Genomic DNA, 24,628 nt, shown 5'->3' with positions numbered 1-24,628 from the left:
ATGTAAATTTGTGATAAAACAAATGAATAAATGGATATTCATTATTCAGGAGAATTAAGATAACCTGCTAAATTTTGGAGCAAGCTTTTAAAAATACAATCAGGTAAATGTGCTCATAATCTTCTAAAAGGCAGTATGTATCACAGGTGGATAAGTGGGCCAGCTCTGGAGTCAGACAGAAAGGAACTGCCTTTGCCTGGTTTGAGATTTGGGGCAAAACACTTACCTTCTGTGGGGGTGGGGTAGAGCTCAAGTGGAGGAGCGCATGCTCAGCATGCACAAGGTCCTGAGTTCAATCCCCAGCCCCTCCATTGAAAATAAATAGATAAATAAACCTAATTTACCTCCCCCCAAAACAAAAACAAAACAAACACACACAAAAAATCTTCCCTCAGTTTCTTCATCTATAAAATGTAAATGATGATGACAATAACAGAGCCTAACTGTTGTGAGGTAATTTATGTAAACTTTTACAACAGGCACAGGACCATAGTAAGCACTCAGTAAATTTTTTTTTTTTTTTTTAGACATTTTTATCAAAAATCCTTAGGAGAAGATAGCGGAAGATAGAATAAAATTTGGAAAGAAAAACTCACAGGGAAATGCAGGGGAATTAGTCCTAGTGTTATTCTTAAGTCTCTGGTGCTTATGAAAAGAGCAAATTTGAGTAATAAAATTAATCTATATGAAGATGTGAAGACCAAGGAATCATTTCTACATATGTGGTGGCCAAACTGCTGCAACCGCAACATACTCCCGGGAAGGCTAAGTTATCACTGGCAGGGAGCAGTCTTACAGGGAGGGAGAATCCAGCAGCCTTTGTACCCAGTACATGAAAATAACAAAGTGCTTTATTGTAGTCTGCTAGCAACTGAGTTGATCATTTATCATGATGCACTTTTTCTGAAGTCTTGAAATGCCTCAGCCATGTACTGTTTTAACTGCCTTTAATATTACTCTCCTTAGGAAGGTGAAGGTAGCTTCAAGGAGGAGAGAACAAAATGGTAAGTAGGCAGAATCCCAGACTGTTATTGCTTTCTTTCCACAAACCAGTCTGTGAAACTATCTTAATTGCTTGCAAATGCACGAGACTGCCTCTCTTCTACTTATCACAGCCGTACATTAAAAGAACAAATATGTTTTGCTCACAAAAATCAAGTTCAAAAAGAGCCTTCATAGTTCTCTCAGCATTATGCTCAGTTTAATTAATGAAAAACAATGTATGCTGTTTTTATTTTCATTTACTGCTTGAAGAAAAAAATGTTACTTACTTTCCATCCCAGACATGGTCACCTCTGTGGAAAATCACCAGGTTATTCTTAGGGTCTAGAGCCACCCCAGAAACCTGGCCTGGCAACAAGTATACTCCAGGCCAATCCAGTGCCTCTTCTACATGGAAATCTAAAAGATAAATGCATATATTTAGTGAAAAAAGAAAGCTACTATGACCACATGAAGATTCACAATGATTATAAGAAATTCATGCAGTAACGTTACTAGACGCAAAGAAAAAAAAATCAAGCCGTGCTCTACATAAAATATACCACATGCACATGCCAAGTAGCACCCTGAGCTGTGAATAAAGTAAATGACTCTGAACTTGTCTGGGGACTGTATGTTCTCTTTCTGTTGATAAGATGCCTGTTAAACCAGCTTATCCTTAAGTCATTAAAGAGCAGATTTGAGACTGCTTTCTTCCTAACAAGATTCTTACTTTAGTATAATTGGAAAATATGCCAACACGGATAGCATCATCTTAATGCAAACCGTTTCAATGTTGTAAATAAATAGCATTCTTGGGCAATAAGCCTGAGTGTGTGTGTGTGTGTGTGTGTGTGTGTGTTTGTGTGTGTTTGTGTGTGTGTGGCTGTCTTTCTCATCTAACTCCTGTGTAAATTCTGGATGTTCAATATACATTAGACCATATAATAAACCATCATTGATAATCCCTTGTGCAAGAAAGTATGTAAGACACCGATCTCATTTTGCCTAACTTCAGCATTCCTGTAACAATGGGAAGGGAGAGACAGTCTTTCACTGTTTCCTAACATGAGAAAAAGGAAAAAATAAAGAAAGTCTGTGACAATGATTTACAAACTATTCACACTTCTGATCAGTATACATTTATACTTAAGAGAATACTTGGGTTCCATTGTGTTAATCCCTTTTATAAAAATGCTCAGGAATAAAGAGCTACGATGCACGGAGTAGCTTCACTGAGGCTATAAAGTTATGAAGAGACTGAGAAATCTACTGTATCAGTGTCAATATTTCTTTCGCCCTGAAATGCTTCAACAGAGATGCTGAGGAGTAAAACAGCAGCAATTTAAGTCTCCTTTCTCCTTCCCATCCCCTGGAGGATGTGGCAACACGTGGTGAAATCCTCAAAGAGAAGCATTAAAGGCTGGAGGAAGAAAGGGAAGCACAGGGCTTGTATCATCAGCTTCTGAAAACCTGAGAGAATGCTGACATGAGAAAAAACACTTTAAAATAATTCTCTCAATCATACAAAAGGAAATAGTATGTTTTTGCCCCAAATATTTTTACCTTTGCACATTTAATTTTTTTAAGATAAAAAGTAACAACATAGCACAATCAATAGGATGCCTAGATCAGTTCTGCCTACAACTTCTGCTTGAAGCGCCTTCAACAAATATTCCCTAAGTGTATTGTCAATGTGAGGCATTATGCTAGATTCTGGGAACACGGAGAAATAAAACACAGTTTTGGGCCTTGAGGAACTCATAGGATAAAATGAGAAAAAACAGAAAGCAATACTTATGACATAATGTAGTGCAGGAACACAGGAAAGGACCCGTAATCTTTCCTGAGGCTTGGCTGGGAGAGGGTAGGGTTAAGGTCAGACCTGGAAGGTTTCTCAGAAGAAGAAATATTTGTGTTCTCACTTAAAGTTTCTTTGAGTATAGAAACAGGCAGAGAATCTCTCAATTAGAAAGATCAGAAGTGAGGGGGGTTCTGTTTGTAGAATGTGTTTCAACATCTTTAAGTAATGTGTGTATCTTTAAGGATATCTGTGTATGTCAGGTGGGGGTATGGGAATGAGAGGCAGGATTAAAAGACCCGGAGACCTAGTTCAGATTGGAAAATATACTGTAGAGCACGGGAAGGAGTATGGGTTTAACAATGAATGAATGTAGTTCTGAGCTGTGGTGTCTTGATCTCTCCTATGATTAATTTTGAGGCATGCGGCAAATACTTTATTAGTAGCAGTAAAGCTCAGAGCTTGGGAATAATTTACTTTTGAAATATATTAGAGCACCTGGGAATGTCTTTCTCATGTGTGTTTTGCTACGTCTTCTTGAGTTGCAGAGAAAGGGGCAGAGTTACAGCTGGCATGCCTAAATATGCAGACGGTTCTGGGCACTGCAGTGGACATGAATGAGGCTGCTTGAATGAACAGCATTCATCATCTATCGTGCTTGTCATAAGAGGAGAAAAGGGCGCAAACTGCTGCTACAGGTGACTGGGAGCCACTGGAAGTTTTAAAGCACGGGGTGACATGATTCAAATCATGTTTTTGAAAGTGAACTAGGAAACAGGATATAAGTTTAATAATTAGATATGTATAGACAGATTCCCCAAAGAAAATGTTTTAAATTATTTTAAAGTTGCTTGAATCTCAGGTTGTACTTCATTCATCTCATCTCAGTTACAGCTTGTCTGTTTGGTGGCTGTTCTAAACTCGTTCACCAGCTCCTGAAGATTCTGGATGGGTGCCCAGGGAACCGTGAACCTCATACAATATAGATATCTGATACCTTTTATCAGCTTCCTACAGCCCAGAACCACTACAACTAGATGGAATTTCTTAAGGGAATTTCTTATTCACTGTTTTGTCACCCGGGCTTGCACAGGGCCTGGCCTGCTGTAACGGCTGAATAAATGCACTAAACTCAACTCTGTGCTCCAGTCTCTACTTGCTTATGTTGTCAACTATTATTTAGACAAACTTTTCATTCACTTGTACTACCTCTTTTTACCCCTAGTATTAAGCTGAAGACAGTGTGAAGAGACTCAATCAACATGCTAACTGGCTATTTATTTTCCTTAAAGACAATAAACAAATGTCATGTTTCCTGGAACTTTTCTATTCAGTGGTCCACAAACAGGTACTGGAACTTAGGATCTCATGAAGGTGCAGACACCCTAATTCTGATATAAAATATGCAATGTCCAAAATAAACACATCTGGAGTCAAATGTGGATTTCATACAATATTAGAAATATTGTATAAAGCACCTTAATCTGGTTGTGAATAATCTCTATTATCAATTGATCTTAGATTGGTAAGCACTTGAAAATCTGCAAAAAGCACTGACTGATAGGTTGTTAACAACCTATTTTGCCACATATAAGAATCTTTTTTTGTTGGAAATTTTCAAGAAGGAAAAGTAGGATAAATATCTAGAACATATTTATTAAAACATACTTTTGGTGAATTTTCAAAACAGTAAAGATGATATGTAAGGAAATATATGAGAGGTAACACTGTGAGCTATCTGGCTTTTTTAGTACCGAGACAATGCAAAGAACTATTTTGTGCATAGCAGGAACGTTCAGAGAAATTATATTAAATTTCATCAAAAATATCATTGCATATTTATTAAGATTACCTACCCAAGACTTCAAAACTTTCAGGATCTAAGTCTCTGTGTTAACTACAAATTCTAAAATAATTAAAGGAAAACTGAGTTTACTTTCTCTTCTGTGAACACTAGCTCAGTTAACTGATGTTTTGGCTTCCAGTGTAATCAACTTTTTATAAGGTAGTTAAAAGCTATTCTCTTTAAAATTAAATGAACAAGAATCAAAGCAGTCATTGAGGACTACAGATATGGAATGAAGACTAATGTTTTCCCAGTCCCTGCCCATCTCTACAAGAGAACCATAGAATGCTGGAACAGGACAGGCTCGTCTCAGGTCATTTTCTTCACTCACAAGAAAGGAACTATAGGCTTCGGCCAGATTTCAATCATTAGTATCAAGGATGACTATTTTCTGTTCCCCAATTAAGGAATATTTCTAATTCTTATTAAAAACTGTATTATAAAATATATCTGGGTTCTAACTTAAACTTCACATTTTCAATCAAGGAAGTTTAAAAATTTGAGTTCAGATCCGTTTTAACCTTTATTTAAGAAGTGATCCAGTATACAACTAATGTTTTAGGCTTACCATTTTAATTTGACAATTAAATACAAATTTCTGACATATGACCTTAGGCAAGCCATTCCCAACTCCAAGTGTCAGCTGCTCTAAATTCAGATGTCAAATGATAGGATGATTTCAGAAGAATTCTTGCATTCATTATAAATAAAGGTAAATGTCCAGCCTCATATTCCACTATGTATTTAGAAAAAATTTACTACTTTCAGAAAAAAATTAAACATTGCTGTGAAAATTGTATCAATAAATCACTAAGGATTAATAAATTACACCTTTTCAGGAAAGATTAATGTTAGTGATCAATGCTCCTTTCATGTAAAATTATTAATAAGCATTTAAAAGGGCATTCATTTATCTGTGTACATAAAGACTAACAGAATTAGACAAAATTGAGAAAAAAACATAATTTCAAACCTAGAACTATGACTTGACTTCACTGTGGCGAGGCTCTTCACATTTACTCTTAAGGAAAAGACCCAATAAAGTCACTAGAAGATTTCAACAACAAGAACAAAATAGAATGGTTGTTTTTTCTATGCAGATTCTCATTTCGTGAGGAAAAGACGCCTTATTTTGGTCAGGGATTGTTATTCACTAGACGTGCCAACAATAACTGTAATTGAAACTATAGGAGAAATATTTATACCCAAGTGAGAAAGAAAACAAGAGTTAATTATAATGTTTTATTTAGTGGGAGTGAAGTGAGGAAGAGTTAAGACATAACTAGGGGCTCAAAAGTGTTAGCAGACTTCCTTTTCTTTTAAAACACTAATTGCAAATAAGATCTTCATCTCAGTCAAGTTGCTTGAATACCGATTTGAGAAAGCATGACCAAAGGCAATCTACCCCTAGTTATTACAACTGCAGATGAGATGATGGGATGATTGGAAAAAACCCAGCCATCTTCTTATCTATCTGTTATTTTATTTTATTGTGAGAGTCAGAATAACAAGAAATAACAGTGATTAAAAATCAAGACTTGGAGCAAATCTGCCTGGATTTGAATCTCAGTTCCTTGAGCTGGTGGAACTTTGGATATGTGATGTAACCTTTCTATGCCTCAGTTTCTTCCTCTATAAATGGGTTTATAAATAGGGTTGTTATGGGAATTAAATAAGTTAATGTATCTAAAACCCTTAGCCTGGCTCACAGTAAGGGCTATGAATGTTTGTTTTTATTATTCTCCTCCCCTCCAGAGATGAAAATTCAGCCTATTGAATGCCTTATTTTATCCCAGAATTCTACAAGACTTGAACCTGGAGGTAAGCATATGATCGAAATACATTAAAAGTATGGGCTCTGAGTCATGAAAAAGTTGTCCATAGAAACTAAGTCCAATTTCAATGCATCCTAAGAATATGTAAAGACTCTCTCTTATCTGATGGGAAGCATCACACAAGCACAGATGCATTTGCTGAGGTCCAGAGGGGTGCAGCGTATGCTGAACCAGGCTTCCTGATTAGGAATAGCAGTCTACTCCTATTTGATAGTGAGAGTAACTATCTGAAGCTTTACATTTACCTTTCAATGAATGTAGTTTCCAGAAGGCAACTAGAATGAAGACTAAGATTTTCTTTCTACTCTAATAATGCTATCTCAAATATAGACCTCAAACTAATAGCAGAAACCTAACGATGTTAAGTGTAAAAAAGAAGTGCATTTGCATCTCAGTTTACTAGGATGCATATTTTCACACTGTATATCTTATATCACAGGAAAACATCAATGCAGATCAATGTAAGTGATTTGAAGAGCCACAAATTCCCATTATGATAGAACACTACTAGGTCATTTTTCTCCATTTATCAAATTCGAGGGCCAAATTTTGCAGCTTTCCTACACATTGCAAGAAAATTCTGTCCTGGATGCTGCCTCAGTTAAAATAATTAATACTTAGTTCTACTACTTTGGCATTTAAATTTTTAAAATCTTAATCCAACATGACAATAATGGTAGCAATTCTAATCATAATTATTAATAACATAACATTTATTAAGTGCTTTTCTTCAATTAGAGTTAGATATTACATTGTGTTATGGTAGAGTGAAAGAAAATTGAAAAGAAAAAGGCTTTTAGAAATAGCTTACCTAAACATGACTTTTGCTATTTTGCATTTAACTTTTTTAAAAGATTTTGAATCAGAGTAGTGCAATAACACTAAATCATTTCAGAAAGGAAATACATACACATTTTCTTCCTATAATTAGAATTTGTGCTGTATGTTTCTACAACTCATTGCTATATTTATTTCAGTGACATTCACCCACACACTTAAAATGAAAGGAAGCTTCCTGAACCAGATCCTGGAGAACTATTTTTCTCCTGGGCACTGCCATTTTGACCACATGGAAGGTATGAGGAGATTTGGCAAGTAAATGTATTTCAAGTATTTTAAGTATTTTATTATTTCTTTCTGAGAAAACCTAAGTAGGTTTTAGGAATATAATTCCTTAAGTCAAACTATGAATTTTATCTTGACACTTATGATGCCTATAAATATCATTATAACTATTTCAAATCAAAGAGTAACAAAGGCAAGTCATAGATGTCTAGAAACTGTATTTTTGGTGGTGAACACACTGTAGGGTATACAGAATTAGAAATTTAATGTTGAAACATATATAATGTTATAAATCAGTGTTACCTCAATAAAAAATAAACAAATAAATAAATAAGACAATTCCCGGAATAAAGCGCGCTGCGACGCTAACATTTCACACGTGAACAGAACTGTATTTTCACCAGAGGACTTTCCCTTCTTCTTTCTTTCTTTTTTTTTTTAAATAGACAGGGCAGTTGGATTTATTTTGAAACAAAAGCTTTGTTGGGCTGCATCACATGCAGGAGAAAAACAATACTTGGAGTGTGGTTAATATCAGTATGTGTAACAGTGCAGTATGTTGCAGATTTCTGGGCACCATACTCAGAGATGTCAATTCACTTGTTCTTTGGTAGGACTCAGGAGTCTAGATTTTTCATAAGCACCTTAGGTAATTCTGACGCAAGGAGGTCCAGGGACCACCTCTGGAGAAACACAGATTTAGCAGATAAATTTAGAAGGAGTTTGAGCAGGGCTGAGGATGCTTACACACGAAAGGGTCAAAAATCTGGGTTCCAGTTAACATCACGTATCGACTATTAGGCCAGTCCTAACGGACAATGCTTGAAACTTCTGTGTGAGCAACAGCCACTGCATGCTAATTTTTTTTTTCAATTATAAATAAAAACCAGCTGGGTGCTGAATAATTTATGGCTTCCTGCAAAGCTGTATTTGAAAACATCAAGCTGGCAGCCTGTGCCATTCCAGCCCACGCGTGGACAGCTGCCATGCACGCGTATCCGTTACTTTTTTGGAGATTATCTCCACATGCTGTGTTATCTGGCTTTCCACATTAGCAAGTAACATGAAACACAATCGATATCACAGAAGCCACACACAATTAAAGACAAAGATGAGGCACTCCATAGCTTGCTGGAACAGAAACCTGAAGGGAATAAGGTATTTATTGTCCTCTAATTATGGAAGCCAATCCTGGTTAGAAGCAAAGATAAATCTGATAGTTACCGACTTGCTGGAAGTCCCTTCAGATATAACTACTCAACTTTCCAATTAAGATAGCAATTGATAATGGAACTTAAGAAATCAAAGTCATAAAAATGGTTACATTTTACAAGTCAATTGGATGAGAATGTTAGAAGTGTAAGATTCCTTTGAGAGGAATTTAGTTACCTTAAAAGAAAGTAGTGTATAACCATTTCATACACGGGGATTTTATACATCAGGTCTGAATTTTCAGTTTATTCCCATTGAGTTAAATGGAGAATACTGATTTGGTAAGAGTCTGTTACCCCAAATTTCATACGACACCTTCCCCAACATGATCCAAAGGTTTTTGGTCCTGGTAATTCTGGCTCCTCAACTGGATGTAGTATTGGACCAAAACAAAGGAAAAACTCCTCAAATAAAGATGATATCTGATAACCCAACGAGTAATCTTTTTTCTAATGACAAGTGCTTTTTACTGGTAAGCTTTTTCACCCATTAATTTTTATTCCCTTCAGATTTTGCTAATGTGGATTGTAGCATTTCACATTTTATTCTTTAAAAGAAGCCCTAAACGCACCTCCTGTGTGTTCTGGCTCCCAGGTGCCTTCACCAGGTAGGGGCTGCTGTAATGACAAAACTCTGCTCTCTGCTGGCCTCATAGTAGATTCTAGTCTGTGGAATTTGTGAATTCTGTCTCTGACAAGAATAGCATTGCCCCTCTCCTCATGTTCTGCACTCTCTCTGGCATCAGATCGACCAAGATCCTTCTTTTGGACTACGTTTGCAATCTCAGCTACCAGGTCTGACTCTGACTCTGCCTTTTCTGTCGGATTGTACTTATGCACATGAACAACATCTTCCCTTTCTCCTAGCAGCTTGGAAAGTAGTGAATAGAAATCACCTGTGGAAAAAAAGAGAAGAGATAAGAAGTGTAGAGTTCATAAGTTTGCAACATTTGTAAAATTTTGTGCCTGAAAAATATCTCCTGATTCCTCACTATAAGTTAGAGAGAAAGTTGCTCTCAGACGTTCATGCATGGGGGGTGAGGAGGGGAGGTGATTTTCCAGAACAATGAAAAAATAATATGCTCCACATTTCATTTTATAAACCGCCCACTACTTTCTGTTATCTCAGAAGTCAACAACACCAGATAACCTCTATTAGCATAATAGTAGAAATAAAATAATGCATATGTGATTGCATGGCATGTTTCAATAAATGGTTTTCACAATATATTTGGATTGATTTGGAAGTCAGAGTTCGTCAGCTTTCTAAAATAAAATATTATCAACAGCTAAGCCAGAAAACAGTTATCTTTATAGACAAACCCTTTGAAGTTGTCTTTAAAAGCCTATTAAAGTGTAATCCACAAAACATTAAATGTATTTTTTTGAGCAGGTGCTACAAAACACAAAAAACCTAACATCTACTTGGCAACTGGAAAACCAAAGCTGTATTATTATTATTATTATTTTGTTACATGTGCTACTATAAGTAGCTCTAGTTACCAATTTTAAAGAAGAAATGGACAAATTCCAGAAATACAATTTTATGAGAAAAGAATACTTTTAAATACGTTTCAGGGGAGGGAATAGCTCAAGTGGCAGAGTGCATGCTTAGCATACACAAGGTCCTGGGTTCAATCCCCAGTACCCCCTCTGAAAAAATAAACAAATAAGTAAACCTAATGACCTCCTCCCCCCAAAAAGCAAATTGAAAAATAAATAAATAAATAAATACGTTTCAAGCAAAAGACAAGGTTTTAACAAACTAGTATCCCTGAAATGATTCATCACTAAAATGTATTTCATGTCTTCCCGTACTCAGAAGTAAACCTGGATATGATAATATAACTCTATGAAAACAAATTATTTATAAAATGTTATGACATATAAAATACGACTATGGAAGGTTCATGAAGTATTCTAACCCTCATCATTCCCATCTATGCTTCCAATCCATTTACATCAAATGTGTGAATGGGAAACATATATGTGTTCTCAATGAAAACACAGATCTGCTTTCCTAACTCAAACCCAGAGGTGACCCACAGCTCTTCCTTTTCCTCACTCTAAGTGCTGCTAACGAAATTACTTATGACTATGGAGTCCTATTGCTTAAGTTTTAATTACATTTATAGCACGATCAGATAACATTTATAAAATCTTTTTATGACCATGAGGAAATAAAAATAATGCCTGGCTTAGCCAGGACACATTCCACTGAAGAACATGTTATTAGAATATTGGTGCAAAGGGATATGAAGTCTTTCCAAAACGATGCTAAGAGATCTGTCAAATTTACCAATAATCTTGGTTTAATGATTCAAAGTAGGTTTTCAATTCTTGCCCATGAAAGCAGCTCATCCCAGGTAAAATCTTCAATCAGAAAATAATTACCAAGTATTAGGGCCAATATCAGTAAAATGAACAAAGCAAATTACAGTGCAACCCATTCCAGAAGGCCACAGTGGCATTCTGCCTCACAGAAGAGAAATTAACCTATGGCTGCGAATCTCTCCTGTCCATATACTAAATATAAATAGCATAAAGCTGCTGTGCAAGGAAACATTTCATATAGAAAATAAAAACCAGATGATTTCAGGGACAGCTAAAGAACACAACTCTAAAACTTGAATCCATGACATTAGGCTAATATCGATAGAGGAACACAGGCTTAGAACTACGCATACTCAGGTTTGTCAGTAAAAATCAAAAAGATGTGATACATGCAGAGCACTTGGTTCCTCTGAAATGACCACTTACAATTATCACTGGGTTAGGAAAACAAAAGCCTAGCAATGTAATAGGCTTGCCTGCACACAGACGGCCCTGGCCTGGTGAGAACACGGCTTCAGAGCAGCAGTGCGCTCACAGAGAGCACACGCGGGAGACCACTAGGTGGCTGTCTCTTACATCCTTACACACAAACCAGAGGGTTTTTTTGTTTTCTTTCCCCCTCTTCTGGTGTATTGAATGTTATGAAATCCTGAAACGTTAACCATTTTTCTTAGTCATACTGAGATCTTGACTTAGGAAATCTATCTAACCTTGAGTGCAACGGATGGAGTATGGAGTACAGTATAAACAGAAGTTGCGTGGTCTCTACCCCAGTTTCGTCTCTCAGCGTTCTTTCTTTTCAGTTTATACTATAGCCATATTGGACTTTCAGTTCCTTGAATGTCAACTCTAAGAAGATGCTGTTTCTTCTTCCCGGGTCATTCTCTCCTCAGTTATCAACTTGTTCCTCAACCTTCAGAAGTTACTTAGGTGTCACATCCAAGAAGCCTTCCTTGACAATCAAATCAGGTGTCACTGCTGTGTGTACCTACTGCACTCTGCTCCTTCCCTGTATTGTTACTACCCCAAATCCGGTCCGTATTTCACACTAGCTTTCAAATCCAACCCCTGACACTTAATAGCTACTTTGTGCCCTTAAGCAAGTTACTTAACCTTTTAAAATAGATAACAGACAGCTACCCTCAAGAACTATTTCCTGGATTCAAAGAAGATAGTTAACATAAAATGCCCAGTCCAGCATATACCACTAAGCAGGTATCACTAAATTGTAGCCATTATAATTACTACTACTACTAATATAAACTCAAGTTGCAACATGCATCTGCTTTGATCTACTGTTTACCTAAAATTAAAAAAATCAGTTCCTATTTTATGTACTGGGATTTTCACAATGGAAAAAAGCCACCTTTAAATTTGCAGTCCTCTATTTTCTCAACAGGTCACTGTGGCTACCATTGTGATTTGCTTCCAGGCTTTGCCAAAGGAGGTGGTACCTGCACTTTCTTTAACTTCTTCTGAGTCTGTTTTTGGAGAAGGAACTATGCCTACTCCAACGTTCCAGAGGCCAGCCCTCCTTGAGCTGCCTAGAGCCTTTCCTATCTGCTTTTTCTTCCTACTCTAATACAACTCTTCCAAAGATTTGACTCAGGCTATAAACACACTCCCTTCAAGCTTATCCTGGGTGGCCACGGAAGCGAGAAGAGACTCTCCTTTGACACAATGTCTTTCAAGCTTTTCCACTTCCCCTCTTCCTTTAACAAGTTCCAGTGCCATCTACATTTCTGTGATAATGGAAATAGTCTGCATACCGGTTCTATCCAACATGATAGCCCCTAGACACGCGGGGCTGCTGAGTACTCGTAGTGGCTAGTGTGACTGAGAAACTTAATTTTTAAGTTTGCTTACTTTTAATTCATTTATATTCAAATTTAAACAGCCACATGTGGTTAGTGTCTACCCCACTGGACAGTGCAGGGTTACGTGCTGCTGCTTCATCCTTCCTCACAGCCTCTTCCTGAATCGAAGGCATCTGTTTCCACTCCCTGCTTCACTCCTGCATGGCTTCTGCATGAGTTGCTCAAGAGCTCCTAGTTGCCAAAGCCAGCAGACTCTTCATCTTGACCGACTGGTGGCATGTAGCACTTTTAAAGTCCCTTCAGAAACTCTCTTCTTACGACATTGTTCTTGTCAGATCTTCACTTGTCGTCCTTGCTTCCTCTTATTCTGCCCAGCATATGGAAATGTTGGTGTTTTCTGAGGTCTGTCTCTGGCATACTTTCATTTTCCCTGACTAAGGCCTCTTCCTACTAAGTGATCTCAGCCACTCACAAAGCATAAGCTGCTACTTCCAGACAAATGACCCTGAAATCTGAAGCTTTCCTAGTACGGAGAACCTAGTGGTATATAAAACTGCCGTCTGGAAATTTCCACTTGAATTGAATGTCTATTTGAACGGAATTTTGAATGCAACATGTCTAAAACAGAGCTCTTAATCTGCTCCCCATACTTTATCTTTTTTATAGTATCTCTCTCGGTGATGAAACCATGTTTTGGGTCAATCAATCCAGAAACTAGACTCATTCTCCCCTCACTAGTCAATCACAAAGTCAATTCATTTGACGATAATGATTTGTCAGCATCACCCTTTCCCTCCCTCCCACCAGTGCCCACCTGAGATTCCTATCAGCCTGGGATGGTCGTGCTGGAAGACTCCTACCCTCCTTCCTCAGAACAGACCCTCATCCTTGCCTTCGATGGGAAAAACCTGTCTGGAATAGTACTAAAGCTCCTCTGCCTTTGTGCAACGGACTTGGGATTGAAGGTAACCTGCCCCTCCTACATGCTCCTCAGTTATGTCCTCTTCCCCAGCTCTGTCAACCTATGTGTTCCTGGGTGGTATCCTCTAGTTCTGTTCTGGGTCCTGCTGCTAAAGGGGGCCGATATTTAATTTCCAGACTGGAACCCATTTGAGAAAGAAAGAGGGTGTTGTTAATATTTATACCAGGCATAAGCTAGTACAGTCCTGAAAAACCTGGGATGTATCATTACCCTATTTATTCTTGACAGAGATAACATTTAAAGAAGTACTTTATAAACTACAGATGATGATACCAGTAATAGCAGCTAATCTTTTTTTGAGAGCTTGGCATGACTAAGTCACTTTACTGAGTGCTTTATACAATGAGACACATTTAATCTCTATGAAATACTTTCTGTCCTCATTTTAGGTGAGGAAACCTAATGGCACAGCACTAAGGTGCACAGCGGGTAGGAAGCTGAATTGGGGTTCAAATGAGACACCTGACTAAGTGTCACTACACTGGATCCAGGTTCTCTTCCCTTTTCTGTACCAGCCAATAAGCTCTTTTCTGTGAATTCACCTCAGACCTGTCAATCTTACTATATTAATTTTTTTTTTTCTTTTTAAAGTAACAGTCTTCTGAGCTCAGGTGCTGCGTTCATCCTTTAACTGAACAAGCTTCTTTTTGTCCTATCCTGTCTTGTCTTCTTTTTATTATGACATAAGATGCTGATAAATTAGTCAATACATATAGTCATTCGCACAAAGCTGACCTAAAGAACAGTGACGGGTTTTCTTTGGTTTGAAAAAGTAGAAGAGTTTGCAGTTCTCTCAGTAGTTTTCACTTACTACTGGTAATACACCTTACATGTTTGACGGATTCCTCTAAGGTGTTCTAAAAATGCTTTTTTTTTTTTCTGGTACTTGTAAATTATTTGGTATGGGACAAATGGAAAGGTATAAATGTGATTTTATATAAAAATAACCTCTCTCACTTCTTAATCATTGTCACTTTTCCAGTGATTAATACTGTTCCGATCACAGCAGATACTCAACAAATGATTCTGGAATGAATAATGTGTTAAAAATGTCACTCCTTGCTTCTGCATTAGTAAAGATAAACATACTTCCTTGATGACTTTAGGCTGCAGTGAGTTCCATTTCTTTCTTTTCCTCACTTAAAATTTGATTTTTATCTTAAGAAATGCAGAAATGCTCTAGGTCTTTAAGTAATCTGGCTGAGTGGGTTTGGTATTTGGAAAACACAAGTATCATAGCAGCTAATGTGTCAGGAAAAGGAATACAGCATAATACAGGAGGATCTAAAACACTACCAACTAAACCACAAGTCTGTTAGATGTGTGCCTGCATCAACTACTTCATGGCTCAATGGACATTTTTCTATTTAATGGGGATCACTCACTATTCCCTCCCACCAGCATGGAAATTTCTCTGGTTCACTTTCTGGAATATGGTGAGATCAAACTAAACAAGATGGAAACATACTTTGAAATACTGCCCCATGTGGGTTCTTTTTTTTTTTTGGTAATAAAATGATTTGATTATTGGATTAAAAAATTAAGCACCCCTGCTTTTAGACAGCATAAACTCCTAATTGTGGCAGGCATTTTTATTTTTAAAATAATCAAGAACCTCTTGGTAATCTTTTAGAATAGAAATTTCCATTTCCCACACAAATCACTAGTACTTCATTACCTAAAACAAGCAGCTCTTGTTACTGCTTATTGCTCTGTGATTTCTATGGTACATAAAGAGTAAATAGGATATTCATTAGCAGTTTAACCACTGACAAAATATGCCAAGATTATAACCATGCAACAACAACTGATTGTAAGAGGGATATGAGGAATGAAAAAATAAAAGCACTTCTCTTTAGATTTTCATATTTTGGTGTATAACTCAGTCATAGCTGACTTTCCCTTCTGATTAAAGTTGATTTGTCTTATTGATGGTTTACTTATTATTAACCCACAACATTTATTTTACTAGCTTTAGAGAAATAAAACACATGATCATAAGACCAGTTCAAGGATCACAAATGAAGTTGAACTTTATCATTTTTTCCTCCTATAGAACTCATCTGATTGAGCAATAACCAGAAATGAGTCTTTCAACTCTTTGTGTTTTTAAAGAAAACAAGGCAAACGTATAAAAAAAGGAGAAGTTACGAGATGATGACTTCTGTAACTACCATACACACTGATCTATATTGGAAAGCCAAACCATGTGATAAATGACCATTCACAACTGACTATTCTGTTATTAGGAAACCAATTTAAAACAGCATCCACTCGGCTCCCAGAGCCATGGAGGGTATTTAGAATTGCATTTGATAGATGAGTTCAATAAATAAAGACTTGTGAGCTGCTCATAAATCATAATAAACTGGTAAGATTTTAGTGAATGGAAATACAAACAAGACTTGTATCTTCTTTAAACAGCAAAGTGGCATGGAGAATGGTTGGAATTGCTAAGAAGATGCTACTGAAATCATATGGATTTTATTAGGGGATGAAGGGAGTGTCCTATCTAGAACAAAACACAGGAATATACGTTTTAACTACTAAGCCCAGCCTGTGTTTCACTCCTCTCAGAAATGGTTCACCAACTGTTACTTTAATAAGCTTTTACAGTAGAGTATTGTCTTTTTAACTTGCAATCTTGTTCCCTTGATTCTGCTTCTTTGATAAAACATGCCAATGGTAATTCACTTTTGTTAGCATAAAACCACCATGAAATTATTCTGTTTCACAGAAGGTGTCTGAAGACCTTTAACTATCTGAGGCCATGGAGTGTTTTCCCTCTACAAATTGTATTTTTGTCATATTCTACCTGCCTTGGGAATACAGGAGCTCATGCTGACCTTTGAGTAGAAAGATGGATTATAGGAGGGCATAAAGACTACAATGAAAAGAGTTTGGAGCAAACTGAATAAAACATGTTATAGGCCCTTCTGCAGCAAAAGAAATGCTGTCTGGAGCATAATGCACAATAACAAGGACATACTGGTATTGTAGAACTGACTTTCAATTCTGTCTTGCAGCTTTTTTTTTTTTTTATTAAAGACATCAAATGTTTCCAACACAACTGACATAAATTTCAATACTGTATCTATACCTTGAATTTTAAAGGAGAGAAACACTCAAATTCATAACTCCTAAATGTAGTTGTATAGATTTGTGCTTGCAGCTGGCAAGCCTCTTAGTTTCAGCCCATATTCCCTGCCTAAACAATGTTGATAGAAAGTTCAGGCTGTACCTCTGGTACGGTGAGCATATATAAAAAAATTATAATGCATAAGAAATAAAGAGAACTTAAAAAACATGTATGAGTTTCCTAAAAGTGCCAACCATAACAGGTACATAAAGGATACGTTTGTGTGTGTCGGCTCTGGAAAACCTCAACAGCTTTCTCACTCTGTGTAGTCTCCTAGGATTCATTTCCTCCACCCAGAATCACTGTCTAATTGGGTTTTATTGTTTAGCTTATTGTACTTATTACATACAGAGGTAATTCTTCACTTACAATGTTTTCAAAGCATGATGACATTTCAGATTGTTTTGAATATCCATTAGTGTTTTTCTGCATGGAGGCTGACATAATCAACTCACTCACATAAGCTCACCTATAGACAAATAGGCTATTTTCAAAGCACTGTGGGCAGGAATACACACAGATTATGCAGCCATTAAAAATCATGCTTGCCAATAATTTTTATAGTTGAAGGAACTATTCAAGACAGTGTTAAAAAAAAGAGGATACAAAACTGTGCATATATTTTGATCTGAATATTGTTTAAATAATTTACCCATAGATGTGTAATATACATTTCACATGCAGGGTGCAAGCATATAGCCATATTTCTGGGGGTTATGGGTGATTTTTTATTTACTTCATACTTTTCTATAATTTCCATATCTTCCATAATGAATATAATTTTTAAAATCAGTCAAATACGTATTCTTTAAAAAAATTCTCTGCAAATTTAATTAAAGCCTCATTAAAATGTCTTCAATTGTTGCAAGATCCAAGACGACTTGGTAGGTAAAGATGTCCACATAATGAGGTTCTTCTGGTGTTTCCATCATTAGACCTTTTGCGATAGAGTCTGAGATACATTTCCCTTCAGCCATATTTTGTTCAAGAGGGAGCAAATGCAGACACAGATGCTAGAGGAGGTCAGTGTGCTGGTGAGTAAGCACAGACTGGGCAACTCTACATGGATTTACACAACTCATGTTTCTTTCAAACTAGTTATTTCCAATCAAGATGAATATTCTGGTAACAATTAATAGCTAGCAATTTTAGTGATGAGAATATCAAAGAAAATAAAATGCTCACATTTCTCCTGGGGAAACAGAGTATTAGATAAACCTGTGTTAAACAGATTACTGGTTTGCTTTGATTTTTTTCTCTCCACGTTGAAGGTACCTACTACTTCCTGTCTCTTTGGGACACAGCTACATTTCTTTTTCCAGCCTATGGCCTATGAGTATTTCTCTCTCTTTTTTCACTGCCTCAGTAAAGGTCATTCCTTCTTTCCAACACAGCACTTATTATGTATCATGACCTTTACCTTCCTGTCCGTTTTCCAATGTATTACGACAGGAAGTAAAACAACATTGTTTGTATTACCCAGGTAGAACTACTCTACTGATGGTACTGAGTTTGCCTTTGGAAACCTGTCCTCTGATTTTTGGGGGTCTTTTCTTTCCTGTCCCTCAACTGTTCTATTTCCAATGGGGGTTCGATGCCCTCTGTCAGACCACCATGGATGCTGTCTGTTAGCTTGTGGCTAGCACAAATGATATAATTCAGAGTTTTTATTTATTGAGGATTTAAAATATTAAAAGAATCAATACAACCAGGGGGAGTAATTGAACATAATTATTTTGGCTAGAACAACAAAATAAGGCAAAGGGTTAAGTGTGAGGGCTTATTTTAAAAATCAGCATACGTGGCGTAATTTATTTGAATAATTAGAGCCCTCCTATTAGCTACTTGGTCAATTTAACACCCCAGGGAACGAATACAAACAGATGTTTTGTGCAAACAAACATCTCTGAGAAGAATGGGATACTCAGTAATAAGTAGATTTGCCCTGGGTACTGCAAGGAGATAGATTGATCTCATTAGCGAATCAAATGAACTATGTATACAAATATGCACTTGGTATATTTCTTTACTTCTCTTTAAATTCTAGGCTGGTGATCCCCAAAGACCAGAAGAATAACAGAGAGGCCACACCTGCCATTGAAATGGCATTTGGTGAGGTATTTGTCTTCACATAATCTGGGAGGTGACATTCTGATAGACTCACTAATTTCAACATATGAACGCCATAGCCTGTCTTCCACAGTATGAAAATCGAGTCAGGCTAATGTTTTTTTTCCTTCCCAAGTTAAATCACTTTGCAACATTTTTATTCATAAGCATAATAAAATGGTAACTACAGTAAAATAATTTCTTACACATCCATAGAATTTTTCTCTGAAACCATTAAGGCTATGCTGGGAATACAGCCCAATATAAATATACAAGGGGATATTTAAACTTCTTAATACTATACGTGTACTTGATCAAGCACAAAAGGGTAAAGGAATGGCAATATATGAAAGTGTATTAAAGGATTTGTTTTTAGGCATATATGACACCTCCTAAAATTCTACTATTTGGGAAGAATAGATTAAACCTAACATTTAAGGTACCTCTGCTAATAAAACCTCTGAGTTTCTAATCTTTCAAGGGTTTCAATGTCTTCCTTGATCAACTCAAATAACTTCAAAAGGGAAACACAGTCCAGCCTCAGTTTCCATAGAAACAGCATTTTACAAGCTGCATCTACTAAATTGTGGTCTCATTCCACACTGTATCACATGCTTTGGTATTTGGAAATGTATTTTAAAATGACTCAAATTATTTCCAAGACATGCAGTTCAAACAGTGTGCGCAATGTTAAAATAATTCATTTTAAGATGGGTCAAATTTCAGGACAATGATAGTAAACACTGAAAACTACTATATTTAGGCTCCAGTTACTGACTTTCTTACAAATATATACCCAGGATTGATAAATTTAGCTACTTTAAGTCATATTCAATAGTTTAGTATGAACCATTTAGCATTAACTATTACAAAATCATCTCCCTTTTTTTTACTTAACACAAAAATAGAAACACAACTTTGAGCTAAGTTTTTTTTTTTTTAAGCCATTTGGTTAGAATGAGATGTTATGGAATATATTCTACACAATTTCAAAACTTTTGTTTTACTGTTTACCCTACTCCCCTTTCAGAGAGCATTTTTTTCCTTTAAAAAGTCTCAGGTTTTAATTTTGCAAATACTATTAGTGCAAAAGTAAAACTTAGACCTAGATCTAATAGAACACATTTTGAATAAATCCAATAGTGGTTTACAATATCCAAAGAGTCACAAATTTCTGTAAGTTACTAATAGAAAAATCCTGTCTATTTCCTGTACACTTCATGCTGTCATTAGAAGTGTGTTTGCATTAACATTAAACAAATGTTTTGACATATACCTAGGCCAAAAACAACTTGATAACGTACTTCAACACCTAACACAAAGTACCATCTTCCAAACTGGCAAGAAAGCCAGATTTAGGAGAATAAATTTTCCTTGCCAGCACATGCAGTATATGACACACAACAGCAAGTGTTACCACCTCAAATAAATAGAAAAGAGGGAGAAAGCAGCTTTCCTAACTTACCAGATGGCAACTTAATACAAAACTACAAATGTGCAAGAAGATAATCCCTCCTACCTTAACTGAAGGCAGAGAAGAATGACTTAAAAGAGAGGCAAAATGTGGTTTCTTAATTTCCTTTTCCTTTGAACGTCAAATATAGTTAATAAACACACCATACAAAATGTACAAGAATTTAAATGGTAAAGGTCATAAGACTTCAAAAGTAGCTCACTGATTGTTTCTAATGATTATATTTACACTTGCACTATATATAAAAGTTACAATACTAAATAAAACAAAGACAGAAAAATCTAATGGGACTAAATTACACTAATTAATTTTACTTTCAAAACCAAAGTGCAACACTTGACCATTTTCTCATGTATTAATAAGCATTACCGAAAATCAGCAATATATAGGGTAGACGGCAGATAAAGACAGACCTAAAATATCTCACTAACTTTAAAATCTGGCTGCCTATTTGGAGAATGAATACTTTTATAGGCTTAGTTACAGAAGTAAGCATACATACCTTGTTCCAATACTTCTTCTCGTTTTGGCTGCTGTAGTAAAGAAGCCTTATCTTTATTCTCCATTTCTGTAAAAGATCAAAAAAGATGAGGTTAAATTGGCAGTATATATCACATACTTTAAAAACTAGATCAAATACCCTCTCAGTAATATATACAAGATACAGAACTTTACAGATGCATTAATAAAACTGCTTGCATTTGTTTTTTACATTGAATTCAGTAATATTTTTAGGATATTTTTAGAACCTTTAAAGGTATATTTTATAAATACATTAGAATCTTAATAAAGTTTCCAACAGAAAGAAATAAGAAATTGTTCTGGCATTTTAAGGTTGAACTTGCAAAACTCAATAAGGTCTTAGCATGCTTCATCCAATAAAATAGTGTGTGGGTTTTGCAATTTTAAAGTAAAAAAATGACAATCAATATGACCATTCTGCAGATGAACAACAGTAAGTTAAAGAACAATTCTGATGATGAGACCAAAAAGGCTAAGACTAGCAATGCCTCATAAATCAAGAACGGTTCTTTCTTTGCTTGAAGAGGCCCATTAAACAGCTAATTTAGGGTATGGTTGGAGATGATAGCCATTTTCATTGGCAAACTGTTCACTCTTTACAGCACGGTGTATAAATTCATAAACTGCATAATTCATTACTGGTTATAGGAGGAATGAAATGAGGAAACTAGAAAACATGAATTGAATGAAGAAAGATGTACATTTATGGAATTGATCCCAAAACGAATCTGTTTCATCACTCCTTGAGAGTTCACTTTAACTGTTCTGATGGGGGCATGTCTGGAGGGGAGATAAAATATAACAGAGGGAAAAGAGGGAATCAGATTATGTGTACACATGTGATTGACAGGAGGAGGAGGATTTTAAATATTAATCATAGAGTCAAGTGAGACACATAAAAATACGAAATACAAAATCATATGTTACTTTAAATTAAACACTAGTTTCACCTTTGTGATGTCCATGCATCATGACCATGTCAGACTTCACAGGAATTGGAGTATTAGCCTCTGGTGGTATGGTTCTGAACATATCCGGAGCTACATTCTGCGTACAGGTCATGAAAGAAACTGCATGCTTGGCTTCCATGTAATACATAATGTACAAGTTGCACATCTCATCACTAGATGTGCCACTGCAGGGGCAAAAAAAGGGAACCCGTAGACATGACAAATCAAAAATTCACATAAAACATATTCTCAATGCAAGAAAAAATGCAACCAGTAAATCTGTCAACAATGGAGTCAAAGGTGGAAATACTGTGCCTTTATTTTACAGCTTTCATTAAAACCCGTGAGTTTTCAACATCAGAAGTACGTGGTCAAAGGCATATTTTCACTTAATAACGGAGTAGCCATCTGCAGTCACTCCACGGATATCACCAAATACTGCAGGTGGAAGTGGCATTTCAGTTGCAGCCAGGTACTTTCCTCTCCTAAGTTCGTTTATTCTTTAGTCCTTCTTCCAGTTGCTAAAACTCACGGATTGGGCAAAGTGCTTTTCTCACAGGAAAACCTTATTTACTAAATAATGGTAAAATTCAGAATAGTTCAACAGAAGTATCATATATGTTATTTACAAGTTTATAAAAATGGCTTTTTCCATTAACCCTGAGAGTCTGGGATCTTGTTTTTGGTAACTGCTTTGTTCCTCAGGGTGAGATAAATCAAGAATCATGTGTTGATACTGTATGCATCTCTGATATCTGACTTGGCACCCTGGCTTCTACAGCAGGGAGAGAGAATGCCTCAGGGACGTTACAAAATGACATCAGGCCTAATCTCTTCTAAGGGCTCAGACCTGAGTGCGGCAGTGCTGTGCAGAGGAATGAAGCAATGTTAAAAATAGATTTTAAAGGAGTAGGATGGTCATTTCCAAGAAAAAAATTCCAAACAATACAAATTATGTCTAATAGTTCATAAAACATGTTTTCTTCTTCCTCAATTCACATGGGTTACACTATATTTTATTCTAGTCACTATTATTAGGAAGGAAATATTTAGGTACACCTTCACAAAATTTTTACAGCAAGGTAGTTTGGACAAAGGAACATTTCCTTTTTGATATTCTGACAATTTTTAGCAAGCGTCTACTAATAAAAAAAACAAGCTATGAAGTGGACTACTTGCTGTACAGAAATACGTCAGTGTTGGTTTTTTCCAGCAATATCATGCAGCACTCACTTCCTCTCCATAGCAACAGTAATGACATCAGCAAGGGAAGAAAAAAAAATCTTTTCCAAACAGGGATGTAGCTTCTCTAAGCTCTGAAAATGCAGAGCCTCGGGGGGGTCAGAGGAATGAGCCCCTACCACAGGAACTCTGCTTATGCTTTTAAAATAATTTGGCTTTTCACTCCCCGAATCTGATACCTATGTCAGTGTAACTGCCTCTCCCATGAAATACAAGCAAGGAGTGAAAGAGCAACCCCAAACAAACACCTGTTCACTACTAATGGGTCAAAACACCATTGCCAAGAACCAAGAATTACATTTTAGCAGCCAGGGATTTGGTCAGAAAATGATGTGCTATGAAAGGAATGGGTGGAGCCAAAGTAATAAGCCAGAGCCTCCCACCATATTATTCACCCTCCCCGACACAAAATGAAGCAAAAGGTATAGATCAAGAGAGAGGAATGAGGGAAAAGGAATTTAAGATGTGGCCCCCCCGGCTTAGAAAATCTTGACTCATTGTGCAGAAAGGAAAGCAAACTGGAAGCTTTCCAAATAAATGAAAGGAAAAAGTTAAATAAATTTATAGAATTATAAGTGAAACTTGCAAGTAATCTATGGCTAGATCCTCTATGTTTTATCTGGTTGGGAACGTCATATCCATGCTCATCTGTAAGCACATGTGATTTTGTGAGGCAGCCTGATCAGCTCACCAATACAGGTCATTTAAGGTACCGATTCTATGGTACAATACTGAGCTCATCAAATAACTTAAAAATCTTTGCTACCACAAAGAAAATGTCATTAAAGAGCTGAAGAAAAAGAAAAGAGTCATACTTCATTCCTTTCCATCTATAATTGAACTTGTAGTCAAGGTAACTCTGAGCTCCGATCTGACAGAGAAACTATCATATCCTAAACATGTTAGGATTCAAATTACCCTTCATGTCAAAAACACAGCTTACCTGTCTTATTCCACATCCATTTTTCTTTCACTCAAAAAAAAAAAAAAACCCCAAAAAAACCAAACTCTGACTTTAAACCAAACTGCTTTCTGTGTTCCTAAGGGAGAATTCTGACATATTCACCCTTATTTTCCATACATAAGAACAACATAAGCAATTCAACTCTGTCAATCTAATAATTATTAACATGAGAAAGTATGGACAGAGACTGTGTTCATACTCCTGTCCTGGCTCCACTGAATGGCCCTTTAAACATTCCCTAACACCAGTGTGACTCCCCAAATGATGACTGCTGGCATCACCTATATCCCCAAATCACAGTGGTGCATTTCTTTCATCTTCATGCATAACAAAGAGCTTGAGTGATAACTCCTACT

The 24,628-nt window shown here is 36.4% G+C and overlaps 1 protein-coding gene across 12 annotated transcripts in view; it reads right to left on the bottom strand.

Annotated features, from left to right (window-relative positions):
* PAM (peptidylglycine alpha-amidating monooxygenase) overlaps positions 1–24,628 on the bottom strand; it is a 188,980-nt gene that overhangs the window by 35,721 nt on the left and 128,631 nt on the right. For 6 of the 12 annotated variants that reach the window (XM_010971454.3, XM_045507869.2, XM_045507870.2 and 3 more), the window contains exons 13-16: positions 22,067–22,251; positions 21,097–21,162; positions 9,312–9,635; positions 1,272–1,401 (exon numbers count right to left, since the gene is read on the bottom strand). In XM_010971454.3, the coding sequence (XP_010969756.1) occupies positions 1,272–1,401; positions 9,312–9,635; positions 21,097–21,162; positions 22,067–22,251 (705 nt within the window). The remainder of the gene's footprint in view (positions 1–1,271; positions 1,402–9,311; positions 9,636–21,096; positions 21,163–22,066; positions 22,252–24,628) is intronic. The other 6 variants (XM_045507874.2, XM_074360410.1, XM_074360411.1 and 3 more) reach the window with 1 other exon arrangement.

The sequence above is a fragment of the Camelus bactrianus genome, chromosome 3, assembly GCF_048773025.1.
Source record: "Camelus bactrianus isolate YW-2024 breed Bactrian camel chromosome 3, ASM4877302v1, whole genome shotgun sequence".
Taxonomy (NCBI): Eukaryota; Metazoa; Chordata; class Mammalia; order Artiodactyla; family Camelidae; genus Camelus; species Camelus bactrianus.
The sequence above is the reverse complement of the archived record's forward strand: the minus strand, read 5'-3'. Positions and strand labels throughout refer to the sequence as shown.